Source organism: Nicotiana sylvestris, chromosome 1 (assembly GCF_000393655.2).
Source record: "Nicotiana sylvestris chromosome 1, ASM39365v2, whole genome shotgun sequence".
NCBI lineage: Eukaryota > Viridiplantae > Streptophyta > Magnoliopsida > Solanales > Solanaceae > Nicotiana > Nicotiana sylvestris.
Window position 1 is genome coordinate 178,955,891 of NC_091057.1, and position 24,423 is coordinate 178,980,313.

At 41.7% G+C, this 24,423-nt stretch overlaps 1 protein-coding gene across 1 annotated transcript; it reads left to right on the forward strand.

The window, feature by feature from the left end:
• Nucleotides 1–318: 318 nt before the first annotated feature.
• Nucleotides 319–1,259, forward strand: LOC138877391 (uncharacterized). The gene is made up of 2 exons (XM_070157000.1): nt 319–732; nt 798–1,259. The coding sequence occupies exons 1-2, from the start codon at nt 319–321 to the stop codon at nt 1,257–1,259; spliced, it is 876 nt and encodes a 291-aa protein (XP_070013101.1).
• Nucleotides 1,260–24,423: the final 23,164 nt, after the last annotated feature.

Below are 24,423 nucleotides of genomic sequence, written 5' to 3' on the forward strand. Positions count from 1 at the left end.
ATTGCAAAGTGTCTTGTAATAGGATCTTTACAAGTTAGTGAAGTTAAAAGCCTACAGGTGTAAGTCGTGATTTTTTGATCCCCTTGTATGGGATTTTTCCATGTAAAAATCCTTTCCCTTATTTACATACTGCTTTATCAGCATTCTCAGCAGAATCTTGTAGAGGACCATGTACTCTTCTGTTTGGTGGATTCATACAAACTATCAATTAGTATCAGAGCAGGTTCCTCCTATCAGGCTAACACCTAGGAAGGATCCTCATGGCTGCTCCACCAAATTTGGAAGAAGGTCAATCTACATACCGACCACCCAAGTTCAATGGACAACACTATGGGTGGTGGAACCCAAATTCAATGGTCCTTATGTTCCAACCAAGGTACTAGAGGAACTTCCATTTTCAATGGAAAAAACCAGCAAAGAGTACACACTGAAGCAGACAAAAAGGCTGTGGAGAAGAATTTTCGTGCCAAGAAAATTCTGGTACGTGGAATAGGACCTGAAGAGTACAATAGAATCTCCATCTGCGACAATGCCAAGGAGATATGGGAAGCTTTGCAAATAGCTCATGAGGGAACTACACAAGTAAAACAGTCTAAGATTGATATGCTCACTACCAAGTATGAACTCTTCAAAATGAGGGACGATGAATTCATTCAAGATATGCACACAAGATTCACTTCCGTCATAAATGAGTTACACTCACTTGGTGAAACGATTCCCAGAAACAAGCTAGTAAGGAAAATCCTTAGTTTTCTGCCTAGCTCTTGGGAAAGCAAAGTGAATCAATGGACTTACAGGAGCTGAACATAGAAGAGCTGATTGAAAACTTGAAGACCTATGAGTTGAAGAGAAAGATAAACACTAAAAGAAGAGAACCAAAGAAAGAAAAGAACCTAGTACTCAAAGATGATTATAACGATTCAGGTGATAAAGACAGTGACATGGCTTACTTAACCAAAAGATTTCAGAAAATGGTCAGAAGAAATGGAGAAATGCTAAAAAAGAGTAGTTCTGATAGACCAACAAAATGTGATCTTTGTTACAAGTGTGGAAAGCCTGGACACTTCATGAAAGACTATCCTCTCTTGAAGAAGGAATTCTCTAAGAACCATCATGAGAAAACAGATAAGACGAACCCGGTTCCCAAGGACTTCAAGAGAAAAGGATATGCTGACAATATGATGAGACACGTTCTTGCAGCATGGAGGATTCATCCAGTGAATCTGAAGATGAACCTGATACTGGTGATAGTTCTATGATTGCAGTTGAAGGCAAAAATACTGGATATGAATCAACTTTTGCTTTGATGGCTCAATCAGATGATGATGAAGACAATAGCTATAAAGAGGGAACATTGAAAGGAAGCGATCAATAATGGTTTATGGATAATGGGTGTTCAAAACACATAACTGGGAACACCATGGACTTTCTTTCACTAAAATTCCTGCAAGGAGGAAGTGTATCCTTTGGCAATGGTAAAAAGGGGTATATTCTTGGAGTTGGAAAAGTCGGGAAGTCACTCACTCATTCTATTGAAAATGTGTACTATGTAAATGGCCTTAAGTACAGTCTCTTGAGTGTCTCTCAAATCTGTGATAAAGGAAACAAGATGGAATTCTAGTCCAAAATACGTAGTCATCGATATTATGACTGGTGAAATAGTACTTGTGGCCAAAAGATACAAGAACATATGTGTCGCTGATTTCGAGTCCTTACAGAATGGTGATCTGAGTTGTCTGAAAGATGTTGATGATGAAGCTAAACTATGGCACAGAAGACTAGGTCACACAAGTTTTTCTCTTCTGAACAAACTAATTCAGAAGGACCTGGTCCATGGTCTTCCTATGTCACAATTCAAGATGCAAAGAGTCTGTGATGCATGTGCTAGAGGAAAACATGTGAAGTCCTCTTTTAAGTCTAAAAGAGATATGAGCACCTCAAAGCCATTAGAGCTTCTACATATGAATTTGTGTGGACCTATGAGAGTGCAAAGCAGAGGAGAAAAAAGATACATTTTTGTGATAGTAGATGACTACTCTAGATCACATGGACTCTGTTTCTCAGAACCAAAGATGAAACTGTTGAGGTATTTGTGGCTTTTGTGAAGAAAATCTAGGTGAAGATGGAGTCTAGAGTCACATGCATTAGATCAGATCAAGGGACAGAATTTGACAATGTCAAATTTGATGAATTCTGCAATGAAAATGACATCACACACAACTTCTCAGCTCCCATAACTCCCCAGCAAAATGGAGTAGTGGAAACAATGAACAAAACTCTGGAGGAAATGGCAAGAACAATGTTGATTGACAGTGGAATTGCAAAGAACTTCTGGGCTAAAGCTGTCAATACTGCCTGCTACTTGATGAACAGGTGCATGATCAGATCACTTCTGAACAAAACCCCGTATGAACTGTTGAATGGAAGGAAACCCAAGCTGACTCACCTAAGAGCATTTGGGTGCAAATGTTATGTTCTCAACAATGGAAAGGGTTAGCTTGGTAAATTTGATGCCAAGAGTGATGAAGGAATATTTCTGGGGTACTTTTCTCAAAGCAAGGCTTACAAGATATATAATAAACGGACTCAATGTGTTGAGGAAAGTGTCCATGTTCTTTTTGATGAATCTCATCCATCATTTGAGAAGAGTGTTGAGGAAGATCAAGATGGAGAACCTTCACTAGTACCTGGTGAAGTCATTAACATGACAAACGAAAAGGCAGATATGATGAGTCAAGTAGAGGAGTCAAATGAAGACAACAATGCCTCATCTTCAACAGAACCAAGCACTTCAATTACAACCATTAAAGCTGAAGAAAGAATGGTTGATGCAGTTCAGGGAACTCCACTTGCACCGAGAGAAGGACAGAGGAAAATCAGCCAAACATACCTTTTTCCTCTCAAAATAAACCTCAAGCGTCTAACTAGAGACATCAAAGCTCTCATCCAATAGATAACATTATCACTCCTCTAGATTCCGGAGTACAAACCAAGTCAAGAGCCAGAAATTCACTTTCCTTCTCAGCCTTTCTCTCCCAGATAGAACCAAAAATATCAAGGAAGCCTTGAAAGATGCAGATTAGATTACAACCATGCAAGAAGAGCTACATCAATTTGAGAGAACAAATATGTGGCACCTGGTACATAGACCCCCAGATTGAACCATTATAGGAACCAGGTGAGAATTCAGAAACAAGCTCGATGAACATGGAATTACCACAAGGAATAAGGCCAGGCTAGTGGTCCAAGGCTACAATCAGGAGGAAGGGATTGACTATGATGAAACGTTTTCTCCAGTAGCTCGCATGGAAGCTATTAGAATTCTAATCGCTTTTGCATCTCATATGGAATTCACCTTGTTCCAAATGGATGTCAAGAGTGCATTTTTTTAATGGACTCCTTAAGGAAGAAGTCTATGTGAAGCAACCTCCAGGGTTTGAATGTCATGAGCACCCTGAATATGTGTTTAAACTGGACAAAGCTCTGTACGGGCTAAAGCAGGCTCCTCAAGCTTGGTATGAAAGGTTGTCAAAGTTTCTCTTGGAAAATGGTTTTAAAAGAGGGAAAATTGACAACACTCTTTTCTTAAAGAAACGAGGAAGTAACCTGCTCATTGTTCAAGTCTATGTTGATGATAACATTTTTGGAGCAACGGCTGATTCTCTGTGTGAAGTATTTACAAAACTCATGGGAAGTGAATTTGAAATGAGCATAATGGGGAACTGAACTTCTTCTTGGGTCTTCAAGTAAAATAGTCCTCAAAGGGTATATCCATTTGTCTGCAAAAATATATCAGGGAGCTCTTGAAGAGGTTTGACATGGAAGTATCAAAGGTGATAGACACTCCCATTACTACTGCCACTTGACTAGACATGGGTGAAACTGGATCTCCTGTGAATCAAACCATGTGTAGAGGTATTATTAGGTCTCTCCTTTATCTCACTGCTAGTAGACCTGATATTATTTTCAGTGTGGGACTATGTGCAGGGTTTCAATCAAATCCCAAGGAATCTCATTTGAAGGCTGCCAAAAGAATACTAAGATATCTCAAAGGAACGCAGGACTTGGTGTTGTATTATCCATCAGGTGACAGTTTTAATCTAATTGGGTATGCTGATGCAGACTGTGCAGGTTATCTTGTAGACAGAAAAAACACTTCCGAAATGTCTCACTTCTTAGGTTCATTCCTTATCTCTTGGGGTACAAGGAAGCAAAATTCAGTGGCTCTTTCAACAGCTGAAGCTGAATATGTAGCAGCAGCATCCTGTTGTGCTCAGCTTTTATGGATCAAGCAGCAACTAGAGGACTTTGGGGTACTCACTGAGAGTGTGCCCCTTCTATGTGACAACACCAGTGCACTCAACATGGCCAAGAATCCAGTTCAACACAAAAAGATAAAACATATTGATGTGAGACATCCTTTTATGAGAGACAATGTGGAGAAAATGGCTGATATGTATGAAGTTCTGTAGCACAGAAGATCAAATTGCAGACATTTTCACCAAGGCGCTAAGTAGGGAACAGTTTGAAAGAAACAGAGTGAAACTGGGGCTTTTAAAGCCAAATCGAGAACCTGATTCCTCTTTAGCTGACTTTTACCTTCAAGAAATAACTGGCTCAAAGTGTTTTTTGGCCATGTCTAACTCATTTCAATACCATTGTAGGTAAACACGTATGATGAGTATAGAAGCGGTAAATGCAGTGCATGAATGATAAAAGAGGATTGATTCTTTCAAATAAAAAGGTCAAGAACCTGGTTCTTGTACCAAAGGTTAGTAGTTCAGTGCATCCTTTAATACACGTCTTAAAAAGGATAGAAAACACAACTACCATGTCATTAACTTTTCAGATCCTGCTGTCACGTCTATTCGTTTCAAATCATTCCATCTCCCTTTGAAACATTGCAATTCTCCACGCCTAACCGCCATTTCAGAACCAGTGCCTATTCCTCTCTCTTCATAATTATCCTCTCCTTTTAAACCCCTTTTTTCTGCTCTTCCTAACCATAAGTCTTACACTAGAATTTCCCAAAAGGATCGTCACACCACTTATTTCAATGGCTGAGACAACTTCTGATCTCCCTGCCTCAGTTGTACCCACCACTAATCAATCTATGAAGCCTTCCACTCTCACTGAGCCTTCCTTACCCTTTATTACTCATGCCACTACAGTTACACCTTACCCAGTTTCTCAGTCTCTTCCTAATTCAGAAACCTTAAAACTACTGCTATGTTCTCCCTATTATCTGAGGCTCCCACCAATCAAAAACTAAGTAGAGAACAAGGTCAAAATCTTGAGGTCACAAAGAGTTCTGCCATCATTGCTACCGATTCCATGGTGGTGGTAGCACCATTTGAGAAAGAGAAAAATGTTGTAACCGTGTTTGTGGTATCTGCTGATGGTGTACTGCATGAGATTACATCTCAGAAAAATGAGGCACAAAGTGCGGAGGAAGAAGGGGCCATTATAACTGTTGAAGGGGATGCAGTAGCAGATACTACTGGGGCATCACATGAGGAACCTGATCCCTCTCCGAAGGACCCAGGTCAGGGCTCTCATTCCCAGGACACTGTTGTACCTACACTCGATATTATGCCCCTGGAAATTTAAGCACCTGAAATGAGATCCAGTGATCAAGAAGACCTCAATAATGTGGCTCTTGATACATTCATAAGCAAGCAGAGGGTTGTGTCCACCCCTGAGTCTGAAACCAAATGACCTACCACTAGGCTTCAAGTTAAGGTGGCCTACGATTCTGCTCTTCAAAAGAGCAAGAAGAGTAGTAAGAAGAAAAGGAGAAAGTTGGTGAAAGATGGTGTACTTGTCAGTGATGAGGCAATCCCTATAGTCGAGGTGGAAGAGGAAACCCTAGATGAACCTGGTTCACTTGTTAGACGATCTTCGAAAAATATGAAGTCTGCTTCAGTAGAGAAGGGGTCAACATCTAGGTTCAAGATGAAGGAGGTGGTAAGTGAGTTTTCGATGTCTGGTGAGAATAAGTTAGTCAAATCCAAAGGAAAAGGAAAATTCAGTGGAGAGAAGTCCGACAAACGCAAGTCTAAAACCTTTGAAAAACCTGGTTATGTCAAGAGAATGAAAAGTGAAGTCAGTTTTAGCTCTGAATGCCTAAGGCCTCAAAAGATTCTGCTGGGTCATACATTTGATCCAGCAATCTCTGAGATGACTGGAATGCGCCAAATTCTAGAAATGGTCGAGTTTCAATATTGGGCGCATCTATTTCAAATTGATGCACCCAAGGTATATGAGGATGAGGTACAAAGCTTCTTTGCTAGCCTCTTTCCAGTTGAGACTGACCACATTTGTGCTTTGGTCAATGGGGTGGACATCGTGTTCGATGTAAAGTTTCTTGGAGAGATCCTAAAAGTTCCTACAACTGGTGTGTCCAGTGTAAAATATGTGTGTCAGTTTAACTTTAGAAATATCGTGGTAAAAACCAATGCAAACCAGAAGGGGGACCAGATCCATAAGAAAGTGCTACTCCCTGTCTATCAGTTGTTATTTGCATTGGTTAACAAATTTCTATTGCCTCGAGCTGAGATGAGGTCAGTGACTTGTAAGTCTGACCTATTCTTGATGGAGCAACTAGACAGTTTTACTCCTGTGAGTCTGCCTGCTATTATGATTGAGCACATGCAAAAGGTTGTCACCTTCAAATATGGTAATCATGTCCTTCCCTATGGGTTCCTGCTTACACAAGTGTTCAAATTTTTTGAAGTCCCACTGGGACAGGCAAGGTGGGAACTCGGAAGCAGACTTTCTCACAGACAACTTTGGAAGAGTGCGAGTGCGTGAAAAGGAATGGGGGGAGGTAAGAAGTACATCAACCGTCTCACAGCTTATTAATGCTCAGAAGAGTGCAGCTGAGGAAATTAGTCGGTTGAAGACCAAAATGCTATCCTGGAAGGTCAGCAAGCCCAATGGGTTCTGGTGTCAAATGATAAAGTGGCTCGTTTGACAAAGGAGAATGTTGATCTCAGGCGCAACTAGAGAACCTAAAAGCAGAACTGCTCAATGGGCAAAAGTCGGGAAATGCCCGAATAGATCTTGTTCTCCAAACACTTGTTGCAGCTTCCAAGCCTTTTATTCCTAGTGCCCCCTAAGTATCCCTTCAGTGACCAGTTTCCTAGAAATGTTTGTTAAGTTTTTTTTATGTTTTAGCGGATGTTTTTGTTTTCCTTTTTTTTATGTGGTTGGGATGAAACACTACTGCTCACGTTAACAAGTCCAATGTTGCCTTTCGCTTTTTCAAAGCAAAGGCATATTAAGGTTTTATTAATATCAATCCTTGTTTTATTATGTCAGTACTCTCCCTCTGTGTTCTATTCTCTATCATGATTGTGTGCACATATGTGGTATGAGTTAGCCTAGCTGGACTTCTTTGTGCTGTTATTCTGTATGTTTTTTTACTGATGCCAAAAGGGGGAAAAATAATACGGCCATCAGCTCAGGAGGAACATATGGGGAAACTCATTGTTACGAAAAGGCATAGTCTCAGGAGGAACCTATGTTCCTCTATTACGTAAATTAGTTCTTACTACTCTAAACCCTCTCAGTAAATGTTAAGTTTGTCATCATCAAATGGGGGGAAATTGATAGGTTTTAAATGTTCTTGCCTTTTGTTTTGATGATCTAACAAACTTACTGTTAAGAACCAGATAGGGAACCTGAACTACTTGGACTATACTACAAACTTAACGAATTCCAGCTAAAGGTGAACTGCTTCAAATTCAGGAGCTAGGAACCCAAATAAGAATTTGATACCCTTGTGGTTCCCTCATCACAGTACAAGTTAATTGGTCACAATTGGAAATGAAGTGACTGAAGGCACTATTTCTGCTACACTGCACTGTCTCCAGCAGCGCCCACTCATTCTCTAACCAAATAAAGTGCTCACATCATTTCAAGAGATATGATCAAGGTGTATCTATAATGAGTTTATACAAAACATCACTTGAAGGTTTCAGTTTCTCATTTAAGCTTCTTGCCAAAAACAGAGAAATCAATCCTCACAAGCTTGAAGAACAAAGTTGACCGAAACTACGGACCAGTTCCTAAAAGATAGCTTGTTGTTGTCCTAGTTGAGTTGTAACTTTGACATTGTACTTGTCACGCCTCCTTTATCAGCTACACCCCCTAAAAGGGCATAAAAGAGAGTTTTTCCAATTAAAGGACAATCGAAATGGGATTTTATTTAAAGATTCAGAGTCGCCACTTAGGAGATTTATGGTGTTCCAAGTCACCGGTTGAATCCCGAATCGAGGAAAAGGTTGACTCTATATTACAGTCTGCGAACCAGAAATCCAAGTAAGGAATTCTGTTAACCCAGGAGAAGGTGTTAGGCATTCCCGAGTTCCGTGGTTCTAGCACGGTCGCTCAACTGTCATATTCGGCTTATTTATCTAATTTTAATACATGTTGAACCTATGTGCAAATTTTTATCTGTGTACCGCTTTTATTATTATTATTTTTACCGAGAATTGCAACATCGTGAAAATACATCTCAAATCACGTCACATCAATTCACCCGCGGTTATTGACATATTTCAACTCTGTTGAGATTTGGATTTGGGTCACATAAATGTGCACCCGAGTTTAAGAGGATAACCTTATTAAATACGCGCCTAAAGCGACTAGCGTATCATTATTTTGGGTAGGGCCGTGAAATTTTGCTAAACTGCCCATCCCGAAATCTAAGTAATTTTACCAACACGTATAGAGGGCCTCGCGACTTGTGTATTTTTGTTTGTCAAGGCTCGTCTCATTCATTATTTTTAAAAGGAATTTGCAACGTCGTGGAAATGCATCTCAACCACGTCACAATCAATGTACCCATGATTAACGACACATTTCGACTTCGTTAAGATTTGGATGTGGGTCACATAAATGTGCACCCAGGTTTAAGGAGGTAATGTTATTAAAGTGCGTGCCTAAAGAGACTAACGCGTGATTATTTTGGGGAAGACCATGAAATTCACTAAACGGCTCACCCCGAAATCTAAGTATTTCGAATATACGTTTGATGAGGGCCCCGCGACTTATGTGTTCTATTTATCGAGGCTCATCTCATTTATTATTTAAAAGGGTAAACCTAAAGCAATTGTGATTTTCTACTCTATTTACCTCTAATAGTAAAGATAAAATCCTAATTAATGAGCATTATTTAGGAGCTATTACTTTTGAACCTATGACTTCCAACTAGGTCAACCTCTCAACGGTTTTGGGGCCTCAAGGTCTGCCCAGGAACGAAATGGCCGATCTGCCTTGACAAGTCGCTACGTATGTGAAGTCTAGGCTGTCTGTGAAGAACATTGAAGCCCAAACCGTCTGCTAGCGGACTGTTAAGCCTTTAATCAGACCAAAATTTAACTCAAGTTAAATACACATTCACTGAGATGCTACAAATTATTCAACATGCACTTGTTGATTATGAAGATTACCTTACTTGCTTATCTATTAGTGAGTTCCTAATTATCACTATAAAAGGAAATCAGACGAGAAGCATGATTTGATTTGAGCAATAGCGATTACTAACTCAAACTAACAATATTAAACCAACACTCGATACTTAAAGGAATCATGAATTTAGAAATGGATTACTGAAAACTATTAGAACTGCTTATCGCCCTAGCGTCTATTGATCATTAATTCAATGTCCAATTGCAAAACTATTCATCATACAGATCCAAAGTGTTCTACATTGATGACAATAGCTAGACCAAAATAAACTACTAACTCCGGATTCAACATACTTCTCTAATTAGTTTAACAATCCTTAAACTAATAGTCCTAGATTTGCCATTCAAAATAGCCCTATTTTTATTACAATAAGCACTCAATCCCTATACAGAGAACTACCTAACGTAACAAAATTATCAAAATAGAACCACGACAGATATTCGGCTTCAGTTTCATTTCACGTTTCCAACAGATGGAGATACATTGACATAGGCTTGAAATATGTACCTAGTATTGGAATACAAGAAGAAGAAGATCATCAGAGTAGTATGTAACATAGCAACAACAAATTTGGAGTTCAAATAGCCACGAACACAACCAGTTCAGCCCAGAACACACAGTAGAAATAACACAAAGCACAAGCAGTCCAAAACCCAGGAGTGAAACCAGAAAATACCAAGCACTTCCTAGACATGAAGAGAATGTATTCAGAAATGAGACATGAGAGTAGATTTTCTGATTTCTGTTCTTTAGATTCCCAAATAAAGACACTCTGAACCTCAACTAAACAGTTACAAACTGATTCTGATTTTCAGTCCTAAACAAGACCTCACTTTTCAGTATTTAGCTCTCAACTTATTGACCTCCTCTCAAACTCCAGCCCCTAGAGTTGTCCTAAGTGACTCTATTTATCCAAACACTGACCCTGCCCCTCAACTTTCAAAAACGCTTTGGGTAGAATTTTTCCACTAATTCTGCCCATCATCTCCCTTTTAGTTCCACTAGTATATGTTTTATTTTTCACTACACTTGTCTTTTCCTTATTTAAATTCAAATAGGTATTGGCACCTCTTTCTTAATCTATTTCCTTTAAACCTTTCCCCCACCATTATGTTTTGTTCCCCATTAGCACTAAACAATTGCATTAGTTTAATGGTACTTTAATATTTTACTGACAGCCCACTTAAACTAGCCAATTTCTGAATTTTTCAATCCCCAGAATACCCTCCTAAAGCCCCTGGAATCACTATCCTACCCAATCCCTTTCACTCTGCATTGAAACCTACCCATTAACTAAACTGAATCCAACTAACTACTATAGCTATAACCAATTCAAATCAGTTAATAATCCAATCAGCAATTCAAACTAGAACTCAGGTCAGATCAAATAGCATAAAGACTAATGCATGTGAACAAAATCCTGTTGAACTACCAAGGGCAAATTTCAGACCATGATTGGCACAGATACAAGGGGATGACTAACTAAGTTCCTAGTTCTAAATCAAATAAGATGCATGAAATACTGTCACACACTGGATGGGCACAACTGCATTTATAATGTAAAATGACGAACAACAAAACAAAAAAGGAATCAAACATCACATAAATGAAGCAATTCGAACCAACATTCATGGTTCTAAATTAGCCTTAAACACAAAAATGTAAGGACACTGAGGATATACTGAATGGAACCCTACGGCTGAAAACAAAACAAACGACAACAAACAACTGGACGAGAACTACTAAAATACAGACATGAATGGATTAATTGACGAAACTGTTTAAAACACATGTTAATCAACAGAAGGAAACTGGACCAAGAAAATGTTCGAAAGAGGAGGGGAATTAATTGGCAAATGTAGCAAGGAAAACTAATTAGGCACCAACAAACAATAATCAGAGAAGAAAAAGGAAAAGAGGAGAAATACCTTAAAAATCAGAAACCCAAATGAACTTCGTTCTCCCTGACACTACGTCTTGAAATTTTGAAACCAAAACGGACCTTAATCGAGTGTTCTCGACTAAAGTCAGTTAAGGCCTCAAACCTTTAACCTCGTACATAGCCTGAAGCTGGTTCCTCTAGGGTTTGCCTTCGATTTGAAATTCGAAAGGCTTTGACAAGATTTGGACAGAACCTGGGTGAGATTTGGGACGACGTTAGCTAGGTGGTTCAGTGGTGTGACTTCGGGGTTAATTAGATGAACTAGGGTTCTGGTCCGATTTTCAAATTGATATTCGAAACAAACGGCTGGGATTCGAGGGTGACGGTTAGAGGGGTTAGTTTGGGGAGGTCGAGGGGAAGCTGTGGTGTAAATTTGGGGCTGTTTGGATGAACTAGGGTTAGGGTCCAGTTCTTCAATCTAAGATTCGAAGAACTCGGGGATGATTCGAGGGCGATGGGGTGGGGATTTGGAAATAGGATGGTGAGGGGGTTCCATGGTGTAATTTTGGGGTTACTTGGACCACCGGAACCGCCGTGAGGCGATTTTCGGTGGGCGGAGGACGGTGGTTGAAGGCGGCAGACATGTTTGGTCTCTAAAGCTCAGAGACGAAGGTGAAAGGGGGGTTTGGTTTAGGGGGGCGTGGGGGTAAGGAATCAAGGTTATATATGGGGGTGTTTTAATCCTGGCCGTTGGATCAAGCCCGACCAACGGCCTAGATCAATTCATTTAACAGACACGGCGTCGTTTGGTTTAGTGTTGGGGCGGGGTCGATCCGGGTGCAAGTGGGTCGGTCCAGGGAATGGGTAAGGGCGGAGTGATCTGGACCGTTGATCCAGTGAGATCAACAGCCCTGATCAGGGCTTCCCCAAAACGATGCCGTTTGGGTGTCCGGGCAAAAGGATGTTTGGACTGGGCTGCAAAGGGGTTATTTTGGTTTGGGCCTGGTCTATTTAATTCAAAACTGGCCCAATTCGACTTTCTCTTTATTTCGTCTTTTTTCTATTTTCTTTTAATTCCTAATTACCAACTAAAAATCCTAATTATAAAATTGACAATTAGCTAAAATGTTAACTCTTAATAATAGCTATCACATGAAATTAATGAAATCACAAAATTCGGACATTAAATGCAAAGTACATATTTTTTGGTGATTTTCCATTTTTTGTAAAACAAACGTGTTTAATTAATTCCTGAATTGTAAAATTAAATCCTAAATGCGCATGCAACACATATTTTTGTATTTTTCTAAATTAAAGTAGAAATAAACATGCATAGACAAAAAATACAAATAAATCACAAACGACACAAAACCATTTTATTTTGAATTTTTGTGGGAGTAGTTCTCATAGGGTAAAAATCACGTGCTCACAGTTGCCCCTCTTTGTCCGAAAACACAAAAGGTTTTCGTGCAAAGATAAAGTGAGCGGATACGAGCGATTTTTGCCTGTTGGAACACTCCGTGTGAAGCATTTTTGAAAAGATTTAACCTAACATTTGCTTCAAAGGTTTCCTACATATCCCTGGCTAGAAGGGAATCAGGTTAATGTAGTTCGGGAAGTTTTGGTAGCTGGGACTATCATGGGACTGCCTTTTGCTGTTACTGCTGTTGCATGCTGCTTACTGACCTCCTTATTACACCATTGCTAGAAAGAAAACAAAAGCTAGACTAAACTAATGATTACAGAATCTTATCTATCTTCGACTTGCTCTTGTAGTCTTTTTTCTGATTTCTGAAATGGGATTCGTGCTGGGAGTATTTTTGTTGTGACCCTCCGCATTACTGACTTCTGACTTGATCTTGATGTGCATTCCTCTGTTCTGCAGGCGGGCTCCTAACTTCATCAACTTCAAATATAACAACCTCCATTCTACAGGCGGGCTCCTAACTTTATCAGCAACTTTGAAAATAATTCGGCCTCCATTCTCCAGGTGGGCTCCTGACTTCAACAACTTCTTAAAAATATAACACCTCCATTCTCCAGGCGGGCTCCTGACTTCAATTAATTTCTTAAAAACATAACACCTCCATTCTCCAGGCGGGCTCCTGACCTCATCAACAACTTAAAAATAATTCAGCCTCCATTCTCCAGGCGGACTCCTGACTTCGACAACTTAAAATTTAACACCTCCATTCTCCAGGCGGGCTCCTGACCTCAACAACTTCTTAAAATGTAACGCCTCCATTCTCCAGGCGGGGTCCTGACCTTATCAACAACGTAAAAATAATTCAGCCTTCATTCTCCAGGCGGGCTTCTGACTTCGATAAATTCTTAAAATGTAACACCTCCATTCTCTAGGCGGCCTCCTGACTTCAATTAATTTCTTAAAAACATAACACCTCCATTCTCCAGGCGGGCTCCTGACTTCGACAACTTCTTAAAATGTAACACCTCCATTCTCCAGGCGAGCTCCTGACCTCAACAACTTCTTAAAATGTAACGCCTCCATTCTCCAGGTGGGCTCCTGACCTCATCAACAACTTAAAAATAATTCAGCCTCCATTCTCCAGGCGGGCTCCTTACTTCGACAACTTCTTAAAATGTAACACCTCCATTCTCCAGGCGGGCTTCTGACCTCATCAACAACTTAAAATAATTCAGCCTCCATTCTCCAGGCGGGCTCCTGACTTCAACTACTTCTTAAAAATAACACCTCCATTCTCCAGGCGGGCTCCTGACTTCGACTACGTCTTAAAAATATAACACCTCCATTATCCAGGCGGGCTCCTGACTTCAACAACTTCTCAAAAATATAACACCTCCATTCTCCAGGCGGGCTCCTGACTTCAATTACTTCTTAAAAATAACACACCTCCATTCTCCAGGAGAGCTCCTGACTTCAACAACTTTTTAAAAATATAACACCTCCATTCTCCAGGCGGGCTCCTGACTTCAACTACTTTTAAAAATATATTTTATTGATGTTGCTCCTTCCTGCCTCCCGAGCCATTTTCCTTCTAGCTTGAATCATCTTCTTTCAACTGCTTCCCTCAAATTGGTGTCTTATTCCTCTAAAAAACCGCAGGGTATACACCGGTGTTTTATTCAAAAATATGTCATTTTCCTTCTTCAAAGACTACTTCCTTTAAAGTTGGCGCTTTCCTTCCACTGGAATTACTTCCCTCCAACCGATGTTTTCGATTCTCTGAAACCTGCCGGGGATAACACTGCCGGGGAATTATCTTCCTTCTTTAAGACTAGTTACTTTCCTCCCTTTAACAATGGCGGGGACGGCACTGATTTAAGGACCACTACCCTTAAAACTCGGGCTATCTTTATTCTTCCAAGATTGCTTTCTTTAAAACTTGTATCGCCTTCTCTCATATACTGCTGGGGATTTCACTTCCTTCAAAACTTGTGTTATCTTCCCTCTTCCCTAAGTGGCTATCTGATTTCAAGAAAATTTTCGCAATGAGAGAAAATTTCTGCCTCAGTTTGATAATCTTCTTTGTGGCCATGTCTTCCTGCTGTCAATAATATTTCCTTTCCCTGCTTCAAATCAAAGAAAAATTGTTAGTTTAAAACGTGGTGAGTGGTCGTGCCACTTTTGCCGAGGATGGTTTTTCCCTTTTCATTTCCCTGCTTTGCGCTTTATTACAAAACTTGCTGGGGATGATATTATTTACTGGGGATGATATTATTTGTTGGGGATGATATTCCTGCCGGGGATGGTTTTTCTTTTCTCTTCCTTCCCCGCTCTATGTTGTCCGACCATTGCGGAACTTGGTCGAGAATCTGTCAGAGTTGTTCCTGTATCTCGCAAATCTGCTGGGGATCCTCATAACCTTTTAACTGCTACTTTTCCGTCTTCTCCAACTTCCCCTGGAAATTTGGTCCTCTTGGGATCTAGACCCATTCATCATTTGGTCTTTCGACCAACTTCTTTTCGCTTTGTCGCCTTATCTTTGGCCTGTCCTATTCGCATTTTGCTTTGCACCACTTTGGCAACTGGTAGTAAGCTCTGAAAATCCTTTTCAAAAACAAACTGCTGGGGAGGTAAAGTCTTTAAACCAAGAAATTAAAAAGTGATGATTTCAAAAAATAGAAAAAGAAGAAGTCTTTCTGAACAAATGCTGGGGAAAAAGAAAGAAAAGAACTTATCTGAATGATACAATCGATCCCAACGATCATGTCGTGTACTCCGGATTAATCAACCCAGTCTATTTGTATCAATCAATCTTTCGGGCGGCCTCATCCTGCCGGGGATAAACAAACACTCAACTCTTTGCCAAATACGGACCCTTTCCGCCAATCTTGCCTTGTCGCCTCATAGTGCCCTTCGAGGGGTTTTCACTAATAAGACTCTCTCATTTCTCTCAACTCCCGCCGCCTTATGGTTCCTGTGAAGGTTTTCACCGATAAGACTCTCTCATTTTATTTTATCTTTTCAGCTGGGGATTGGAGTGTTGCCGATATGACTCTCTCTGCTAGGGATTCTTTTCGGCTATCAATTCATTTCCAGTTTGTGGTCCTCTTCTCTGTTAGGTATCAGAGTGTTATTCCCGACTTCCGTTTGCGTGACTTGGCACCTCTCGGATACTGATCGGGAGGTCTTTTTTGGACATCATATGGGTTTTTGTGTATGGCTAAAAGAAAAAGGGTAAAAGGTTCAAAATAATTTTGATGGGTAAAACATTACAACCCTTGGAATCAACTTTCTTTTCCCAAAATTATAAACACAACTTCTGCCCCAGTTTTCTTTCTTGGGGATTTTTATTTTTTGTTACACTATGTTACATTATGCACACTATATTACACTATGACCGAGCCGTAAGGGGCCTACGCATCCTTCTTTGAGGAATCAGGTCAAACATAGTTCCCAATTCCTTTGTTTTTCTTGTGACTTTCTTTTATCTTTATTATCATTATTTTCCTCTTCTCTTTTCTTTCATTTTTATTACTGATTCCAAAAGAGGTGTATGAAAGAATAAATAAGGCTCAAAAGGGGAAGCAAAGGTTAAAGTGTTTGGATAGAAGAAATAATTGCCTCTGTCATTTCATTCTCCGACAAATGCCAAGTACAAACAAACAACAATTACAATCAAAAGAAATCATACATAATATCTCTTAATTGCGTCATAATTGATAGCCATGTCGACGTATTTCCCTTCGATATCTATTAAACATAGAGCGCCATTGGACAACACTCTGGTTACAATGAATGGCCCTTGCCAATTCGGGGTGAACTTGCCTTTTGCTTCGGCCTGATGTGGCAGGATTGTTTCAACACCTGCTATCCAACTTCAAACTTCCGGGGACGCACCTTTTTATTGTATGCTCTTGCCATTCTCTTTTGATATAACTGGCCATGACACACAGCTGCCAATTTCTTTTCATCAATCAAGTTCAACTGCTCCAAATGGGTTTTGACCCACTCGTCATCATCAATCTCAGCCTCAGCGACAATCTGAAGGGATGAAATTTCAACTTCTGCCGGTATTACTGCTTCAGTTCCATGTACCAACAAATACGGAGTTGCCCCTACCGAAGTACGGACAGTAATGCGATAACCCAACAATGAAAATGGTAATTTTTCATGCCATTGCCTCGAACCTTCTACCATTTTTCGAAGTATCTTCTTTATGTTTTTGTTGGCCGCTTCAACTGCTCCATTCGCCTTGGGACGATATGGGGTGGAATTGCGGTGTGTAATCTTGAACTGCTGACATACTTCTTTCATCAAACCGCTGTTAAGATTAGCACCATTGTCCGTGATGATCACTTTCGGGATCCCAAATCTACAGATGATATGGGAATGAACAAAATCTACCACTGCCTTCTTGGTTACCGACTTGAAAGTTTTAGTTTCAACCCACATAGTGAAATAATCGATGGTCACCAGAATGAACCTATGACCGTTGGTAGCTGCCGGCTCAATAGGTCCAATGACATTCATGCCCCAGGCAACAAATGGCCATGGTGCTGACATTGTATGCAATTCTGTCGGCGGAGAATGAATCAGATCTCCGTGTATCTGACACTGATGGCATTTCCGCACGAAATTGATACAATCAAGCTCCATAGTGAGCCAATAGTACCCTGCTCGAAGAATCTTCTTCGCCAACACATATCCGCTCATATGTGGACCATAAACTCCAGCATGTACCTCTATCATAACTGTCGTGGCTTGACTAGCATCTATACATCTCAGCAAACCCAAATCTGGGGTTCTTTTGTACAACACTCCTCCACTGAGGAAAAATCCATTGGCCAATCGCCGAATGGTTCTCTTTTGATCTCCGGTGGCCTGCTTCGGGTATATCCCCATCCTGAGGTATTCCTTGACATCATAGAACTATGGCTCGCCATCCATTTCTTCCTATATCATGTTGCAATAAGCATGCTGATCACGAACCTGGATATGCAACAGGTCAACATGAATTTTGTCTGGGTGGTGTAACATCGATGCTAAAGTGGCCAAAGCATCGGCAACCTCATTGTGAACTCTTGGGATGTGTCTGAACTCCACTGATCGAAATCTCTTGCTCAGATCGTGCAAACATTGTCGGTATGGTATGAGCTTCAAATACCTTGTTTCCCATTCGTCCTGAATCTGATGCACCAGGAGGTCCGAGTCTCCCAAGACCAAAACGTCCTGGACATCCATGTCTGCAGCTAGTCGTAGACCCAAAATGCATGCCTCATACTCAGCCATGTTGTTGGTATAATAGAAACGTAGTTGAGCCGTAACAGGATAATGATGTCCTGTTTTAGAGATAAGTACCGCTCCTATTCCAACTCCTTTCGCATTTGCGGCTCCATCAAAGAAGAGCTTCCAACCTGGTTCCTCAGGTAATTCCAACTCATTTATATGCATCACTTCTTCGTCAGGAAAATACGTCCTCAATGGCTCGTATTTTTCATCAACTGGATTCTCAGCCAAGTGATCGGCCAATGCTTGGGCTTTCATGGCCGTCCTCGTCATATAGACGATGTCGAACTCCGTGAGTAATATTTTCCATTTCGCTAACCTCTCTGTGGGCATAGGCTTCTGGAAAATATACTTCAGTGGATCCAAGCGTGAAATGAGATAAGTAGTATATGATGACAGATAATGCTTCAATTTCTAGGCCACCCAAGTTAGGGCGCAACATGTCTTCTCGAGTTGAGTGTACTTAACCTCATATACTGTAAACTTCTTGCTGAGATAATAGATAGCTTGCTCCTTCCTTCCTGTAATGTCGTGTTGCCCCAGTACGCAACCAAATGAATTCTCCAGGACTGTTAGATAAAGAATTAACGGTCTCCCGGGCTCAGGTGGAACCAACACAGGTGGATTTGATAAATATCCTTTAATTTGGTCAAATGCCTCCTGATATTTGCCGTCCATTATACCGCAGCATCTTTCTTCAGCAGTCAAAAAATGGGTTCACAAGTTGCTGTGAGTTGAGCAATAAACCTGCTGATATAATTCAATCTTCCCAACAGACTCATTACTTCTGTCTTGTTCTTCGGCGGCGGCAAATCTTGGATGGATTTGATCTTTGACAGGTCCAACTCAATGCCTCGCCGACTGACGATGAATCCCAACAGCTTTCCAGACGGAACACCAAATGCACATTTGGCTGGGTTGAGCTTAATATCGTACCTTCGAAGTCTTTGGAAAAACTTCCTTAGGTCTGCTACGTGGTCTTCCTGATGCTTGGATTTTATGATCACATCGTCCACGTATACCTCAATCTCTTTGTATATCATGTCATGAAACACAGTAGTCATTGCTCTCATGTACGTCGCCCCAGCGTTCTTCAAGCCAAAAGGCATTACCCGGTAGCAATAAGTCCCCCATGGCATAATGAATGTCGTCTTTTCCGCATCTTCTTCATCCATCAGAATCTGATGATACCCAGTATAGCAATCTACAAAAGACCCGATCTCACGTCCGGCACAATTATCGATCAAGATGTGGATGTTGGGTAATGGAAAGTTGTCCTTGGGGATTGCCCTGTTCAAATTGCGGTAATCGACACACACTCTGATCTTCCCATCTTTCTTCGGCACTGGCACCACATTAGCCAACCAATCGAGATATCTAGTGACCCGAATAACCTTTGCTTGCAGCTGCTTGGTTACTTCCTCTTTAATCTTTACACTCATGTCTGTTTTGAACTTCCTCAATTTTTGTTTGACGGGAGGACACGCCGAGTCAGTGGGTAGTTTGTGAACCACTAAATCCGTGCTTAACCCTGGCATGCCATCATACGACCATGCAAAAACGTTTTTGAACTCAATAAGTGCTTTGATTAGTTCCTCCTTAATATTCGGTGCAATGTGGATGCTTATCTTAAGTTCTCGGATATCATCTGCATCCCCTAAATTGATGGCTTTTGTGTCATTTAGGTTGGGCTTGGATTTCTCTTCAAAGTGGCTTAACTCTCTGTTTATCTCTTCGAAGGCTTCATCCTCATCGTATTCCGATTCATTATCATAATCGACCTCTTGTATAATTAGTTCAGAATCAGATTGATTTTTTAGACTGGGTTGAAGATCCGTTGTGCATGCCATGTCATTAGAACCAATATAAAGAGAACTGTTCAGAAAGAGAAAAGAAGAAAACAAAGTTAAAACAAAATAAGAAGAAAAAGCTTTCACTTTATTAAAATACGGGATAACAGAGTTTCACACTTTGCCAAATACAAAACAAAACTGGATTACAACCCTAGAATAACCTAAAAACAAGAAAGAAAAATCAGAGCCCACTACCAAGACTCCCTCCGGGTAGGAAGAGGAGTAGCTGTCCAATTGTTGACATTGGCCCTAGGCCCCACAAACTGTATGTCTGCTTTACTGGAACCCTCTCCATCTTCTATCATGTTGACATCAGCGAACAGCCTTTCAAAGCCCTCATTCAAATCTCCATCTGGCCCGATCAGTGGTCCGAGAACTTTCGGGACCGACAACTTTCTGAAACCTGCTCTGACAAATGATCTGGATAGGCGCGGGATTGGTTTAGGAAGGACCCAGACTCTTTTCTTCAACTTGCGGGCCCGCTTTACATCCTCTGCGGTAGGCTTGAATCCTAGCCCAAAAGTATCCAGGTTCTTGGGCAAGGAAACTGGCTGGACAATACCCTGTAGATCAACCCCCAAACCTTTTCCTGGTACAAACCCGTTGTTTAACATTTCTGAGGCTATCATGAAGGTTGCAGCTGCGATTCTGGGAAGTGGAAGGCCCCCGCCCTCAGGAATTTTGTCTACTGAGACTGCGTCAAAAACCTGATAAACCCATGGGCCCTTTTCATCGTCGGTTTCTATGAAGGGCACAATGGCATCACTAACGGCATGTGTACCGTCATCCCCGTGTACCACAATCTCTTGTCTATCCCATTCACATTTGACCATCTGATGTAGTGTAGAAGGCACTACTTTGGCTGTGTGGATCCAGGGTCGCCCCAACAGAAGATTATACGACACCTCCACATCTATCACTTGAAATTCCATGGTGAACTCGACTGGACCAATTGTCAATTCTAGTATGATATCGCCCACTGCGTCAGTACCACCCCTATCAAAACCTCGGATGCAGATGTTGTTCTTGTGAATCCTATCATCATCAACTTTCAATTTGTTCAGAGTGGACAAAGGACAGATATTGGCACTGGACCCATTATCAATCAGTACTCGAGTGACCACCGAGTCTTCACATTTCGCAGTCAAATAGAGTGTTTTGTTGTGTTCTATACCCTCTATTGGCAACTCATCGTCAGAGAATGTCACTCGGTTTACCTCGAAGATTTTGTGCACTATCTTCTCCAAATGGTTCATTGAGAGCTTGTCCGGAACATGGGCTTCGTTCAGAATCTTCATTAATGCCCGACAATGATCGCTTGAGTGGATCAACAAGGATAATAACGAAATCTGGGCCGGGGTCTTCCTCAACTGCTCTACAATGGAGTAGTACTGTGCCTTCATCTTCTTCAAAAACTCCTCTGCTTCTTCCTCCGTCACCGGCTTCTTTATTGTTATAGGATTGGTCCTTCTCAATTCTGCGGGAGCAAAACACCTTCCCAAACGAGTTAACCCCTAGGCCTCGCATACTTCTTCCACAACCTCTTTCCCCTTATGCGTCACCGTCACTTGACTGTAGCTCCATGGCACAGCTTTCTCACTTGTTATCGACAACTGCATTACTAGCCTGATAACAACTGGTTCTACGCGGGCCGCCTTCACAACTAACACTGGTGCGCTTGGTACTCCTTGCAGCACTACCTTGACTGGCTCTGGCTTCTTTACAACAACAGACGAACCTTTCCCCATTACCACAACTGGCTTGTCATCTACCCTTCCCAACTGTACCACTGCCTTTCCACTGGTCGGCTTTTCGCTTGGACTGGCACGAATCATCATTACCGTTTGTGAGGGTTTCTTGGGCTTCCCTCCTTCGTGCACTAGTTCGATTATGTGGGCCTCATGGTGCACCGGTAACGGGTTCTCATTGATGTTGGGTGCCTCTGGTGCCTGAACCTCGATCCTATTTGTGTCAATAAGATCTTGTACGGCAGTCTTCAACTTCCAACACTTCTCAGTATCATGCTCGGGAGCCCCCAAACAATATTCACAGCTTACTGAGTGGTCCAGATTTTTGGGAAGGGGATTTGGAGATCTGGGCTCAACAGGACTCAATAGGCCTAATTGCCTCAATTTGTGGAACAGATTAGTATAGGTTTCTCCCAACGGAGTGAATGTTCTCTGCCTGTGCACCCTGTCATTCCTGAAAGCCTGATTTCCGCGGAAGCTTGGCCCTGAAGGATTCCTGTAGGCCCTTGGTGGTGGATATGTGCTTTGCGGAGGTGGATATGTATTCTAGAGAAACGGCGCACGCTATTGTGGGCGAGCCGAAGGCTGGGTGTAAGTTTGGGCGTGATGGACGAAGAAATGTGGCTCTTGCGGTGGATAATAGGGTTGTGGAGGGTTGTATGGAGTGTGTGGGTAATTTGGGTGATGGGGTCTGGGTTGGTAGCGAGGGGAAGGACCTCCGGATCTGGACCGAGTACCTGCTTCGACTGTTGCGACCTCCTCTCTCTTCTTTTTCCCGATCACGCCTCCCGTGCCACTTTGTATAGCCTGAGTTGTGGCCTTGATTGCCGAATAGATCATTATCTTGTTGGACCTGAGCCCCTCTTCAACCATATCGCCCATTTTTACTACTTCGTTGAAAGATTTACCAACTGACGTCACCAGGTGACCAAAGTAAGTTGGCTCCAAAGTTTGTAAGAAGTAGTCCACCATTTCACCTTCCCTCATTGGTGGATCGACTCTTGCTGCTTGTTCTCTCTAACGGAATCTGAATTCCCTTAAGCTCTCTCCGGGCTTATTCTCAAGTTTCAACAGTGTGAGACGGTCAGGGACAATCTCAAGGTTATACTGGAAGTGACCTGCAAATGCTTGTGCTAAATCGTCCCAGGTATACCACCTGCTAGGATCCTGCCTCGTGTACCATTCTAGTGTGGACCCGCTTAAACTTTGACCAAAATAAGCTATCAGCAGCTCATCTTTTCCACCTGCCCCTCTTATCTTACTACAGAAACCTCGTAGATGTGTCATGGGATCACCATATCCCTCGTATAGATCAATCTTTGGCATCTTAAAACCTGTCGGCAATTGAACATCGGGGAAGGGACATAGATCTTTATAGGCCACGCTAACTTGGCTGCCCAATCCATGCATATTCCTGAAGGATTGCTCCAGGCTTTTCACTTTACGAAGCACTTCGTCTTGTTCCGGATTCTTAGGCGGCTTCTCAGTTTCTGCCGGGAGCTGAAGGTGAGGGGTGTAAGTGTATGGCTCGGGTGCTTTAAAGGTTAGTTCGGGAGGATAATATTGGTTGTCGTGAACCTGAAATACTGGTTCATTGGATGATTTTTGCAATGTGGCGGGTGGAGGTGCCACAAAAATAGGAACAGTTGGTGGAGGAGGGTTTTGTTTAGGTGGTGGTGCTTGGGAATTATAGGAAGTTTCCCCCTGATAGTATTGGGCAATGGGGAAGCTCGTTGAGGGACCAGAGGGAGGGCGTTCCGGAGTCCGAGCCGGTGAGAGGGTAGGAGTAGGGGGAAGTATTGGTGATGTTTGTCCCCTAGCCCAGGCTAGGTGCATCCCAACTATCTCTTGTCTCAACCTGTCTACTTCCTCCTTCATCATTTGCATCTCTGTCTTTTCCTCCTCAACACTTTTGTCTGAACCAGACATACTTTCTGGAATGGGCCCTTTAGATCTTGTGTGGTAATGGTAATCTGCCAGAACGTTCTAACGAGCTAACAATTTTGAAATCTCTGGTATCAACAACAAACTTGTTAGAGTTAGAGTTTAACACATATTGCAATTTCATGTTTGGGGATGCAATGTTCCTAAGCAGTATAACCATTTCTATCATGTCTTTGCTTTGACCGCATGCGTCATTCCGACTTCTTTTAAGTGCCTCCAAGCTTTCCTCTTTTTAGTGGTGGTCGAATCTTATGTGGATTGCCTACGTATCATGTCCCCGCATGAATCAGACCGTGCGTAGTTCTGCCACATAAATGCGAAAGCAAATTTTTGGGAATTTTCCATTATAATACAAACTAAACATTTTTTGGAAAGGAGAACAAACCCGAAGTAAACCAATTACGGACTAAAAAAACTACTGACACATTTTGATGCAAAAGAGAATATACAGACAGACAACAGACTCCAAAAACCAAACATTGACTCGAACTATGAATACATTAAAGCTCCAAAAGTTGGTGCCCGCGAGGCATCGTTCGGCCTTGCCGCGGGCTTAGGTGCGAGATCCCTTTCAATTTGCTCAAGTTCGTACATTGTCCGCTTGACAAAAATCATTACTGCTGACATGAAGGTAGTGCAGGTCATGTCTTCGCACATTCGGCATCTCCTAATGATGACATGGGCAGTAGTCCCAATCTTGTTCCTGGTTCAACCTTTTTCTATGAGCAGGCGCCTTATCTGATCCCTACAGCCCCCCCAAAACCTGAGAATCCTGGAGATGCTGCATTTGCAGCTGCCGTATTTCAT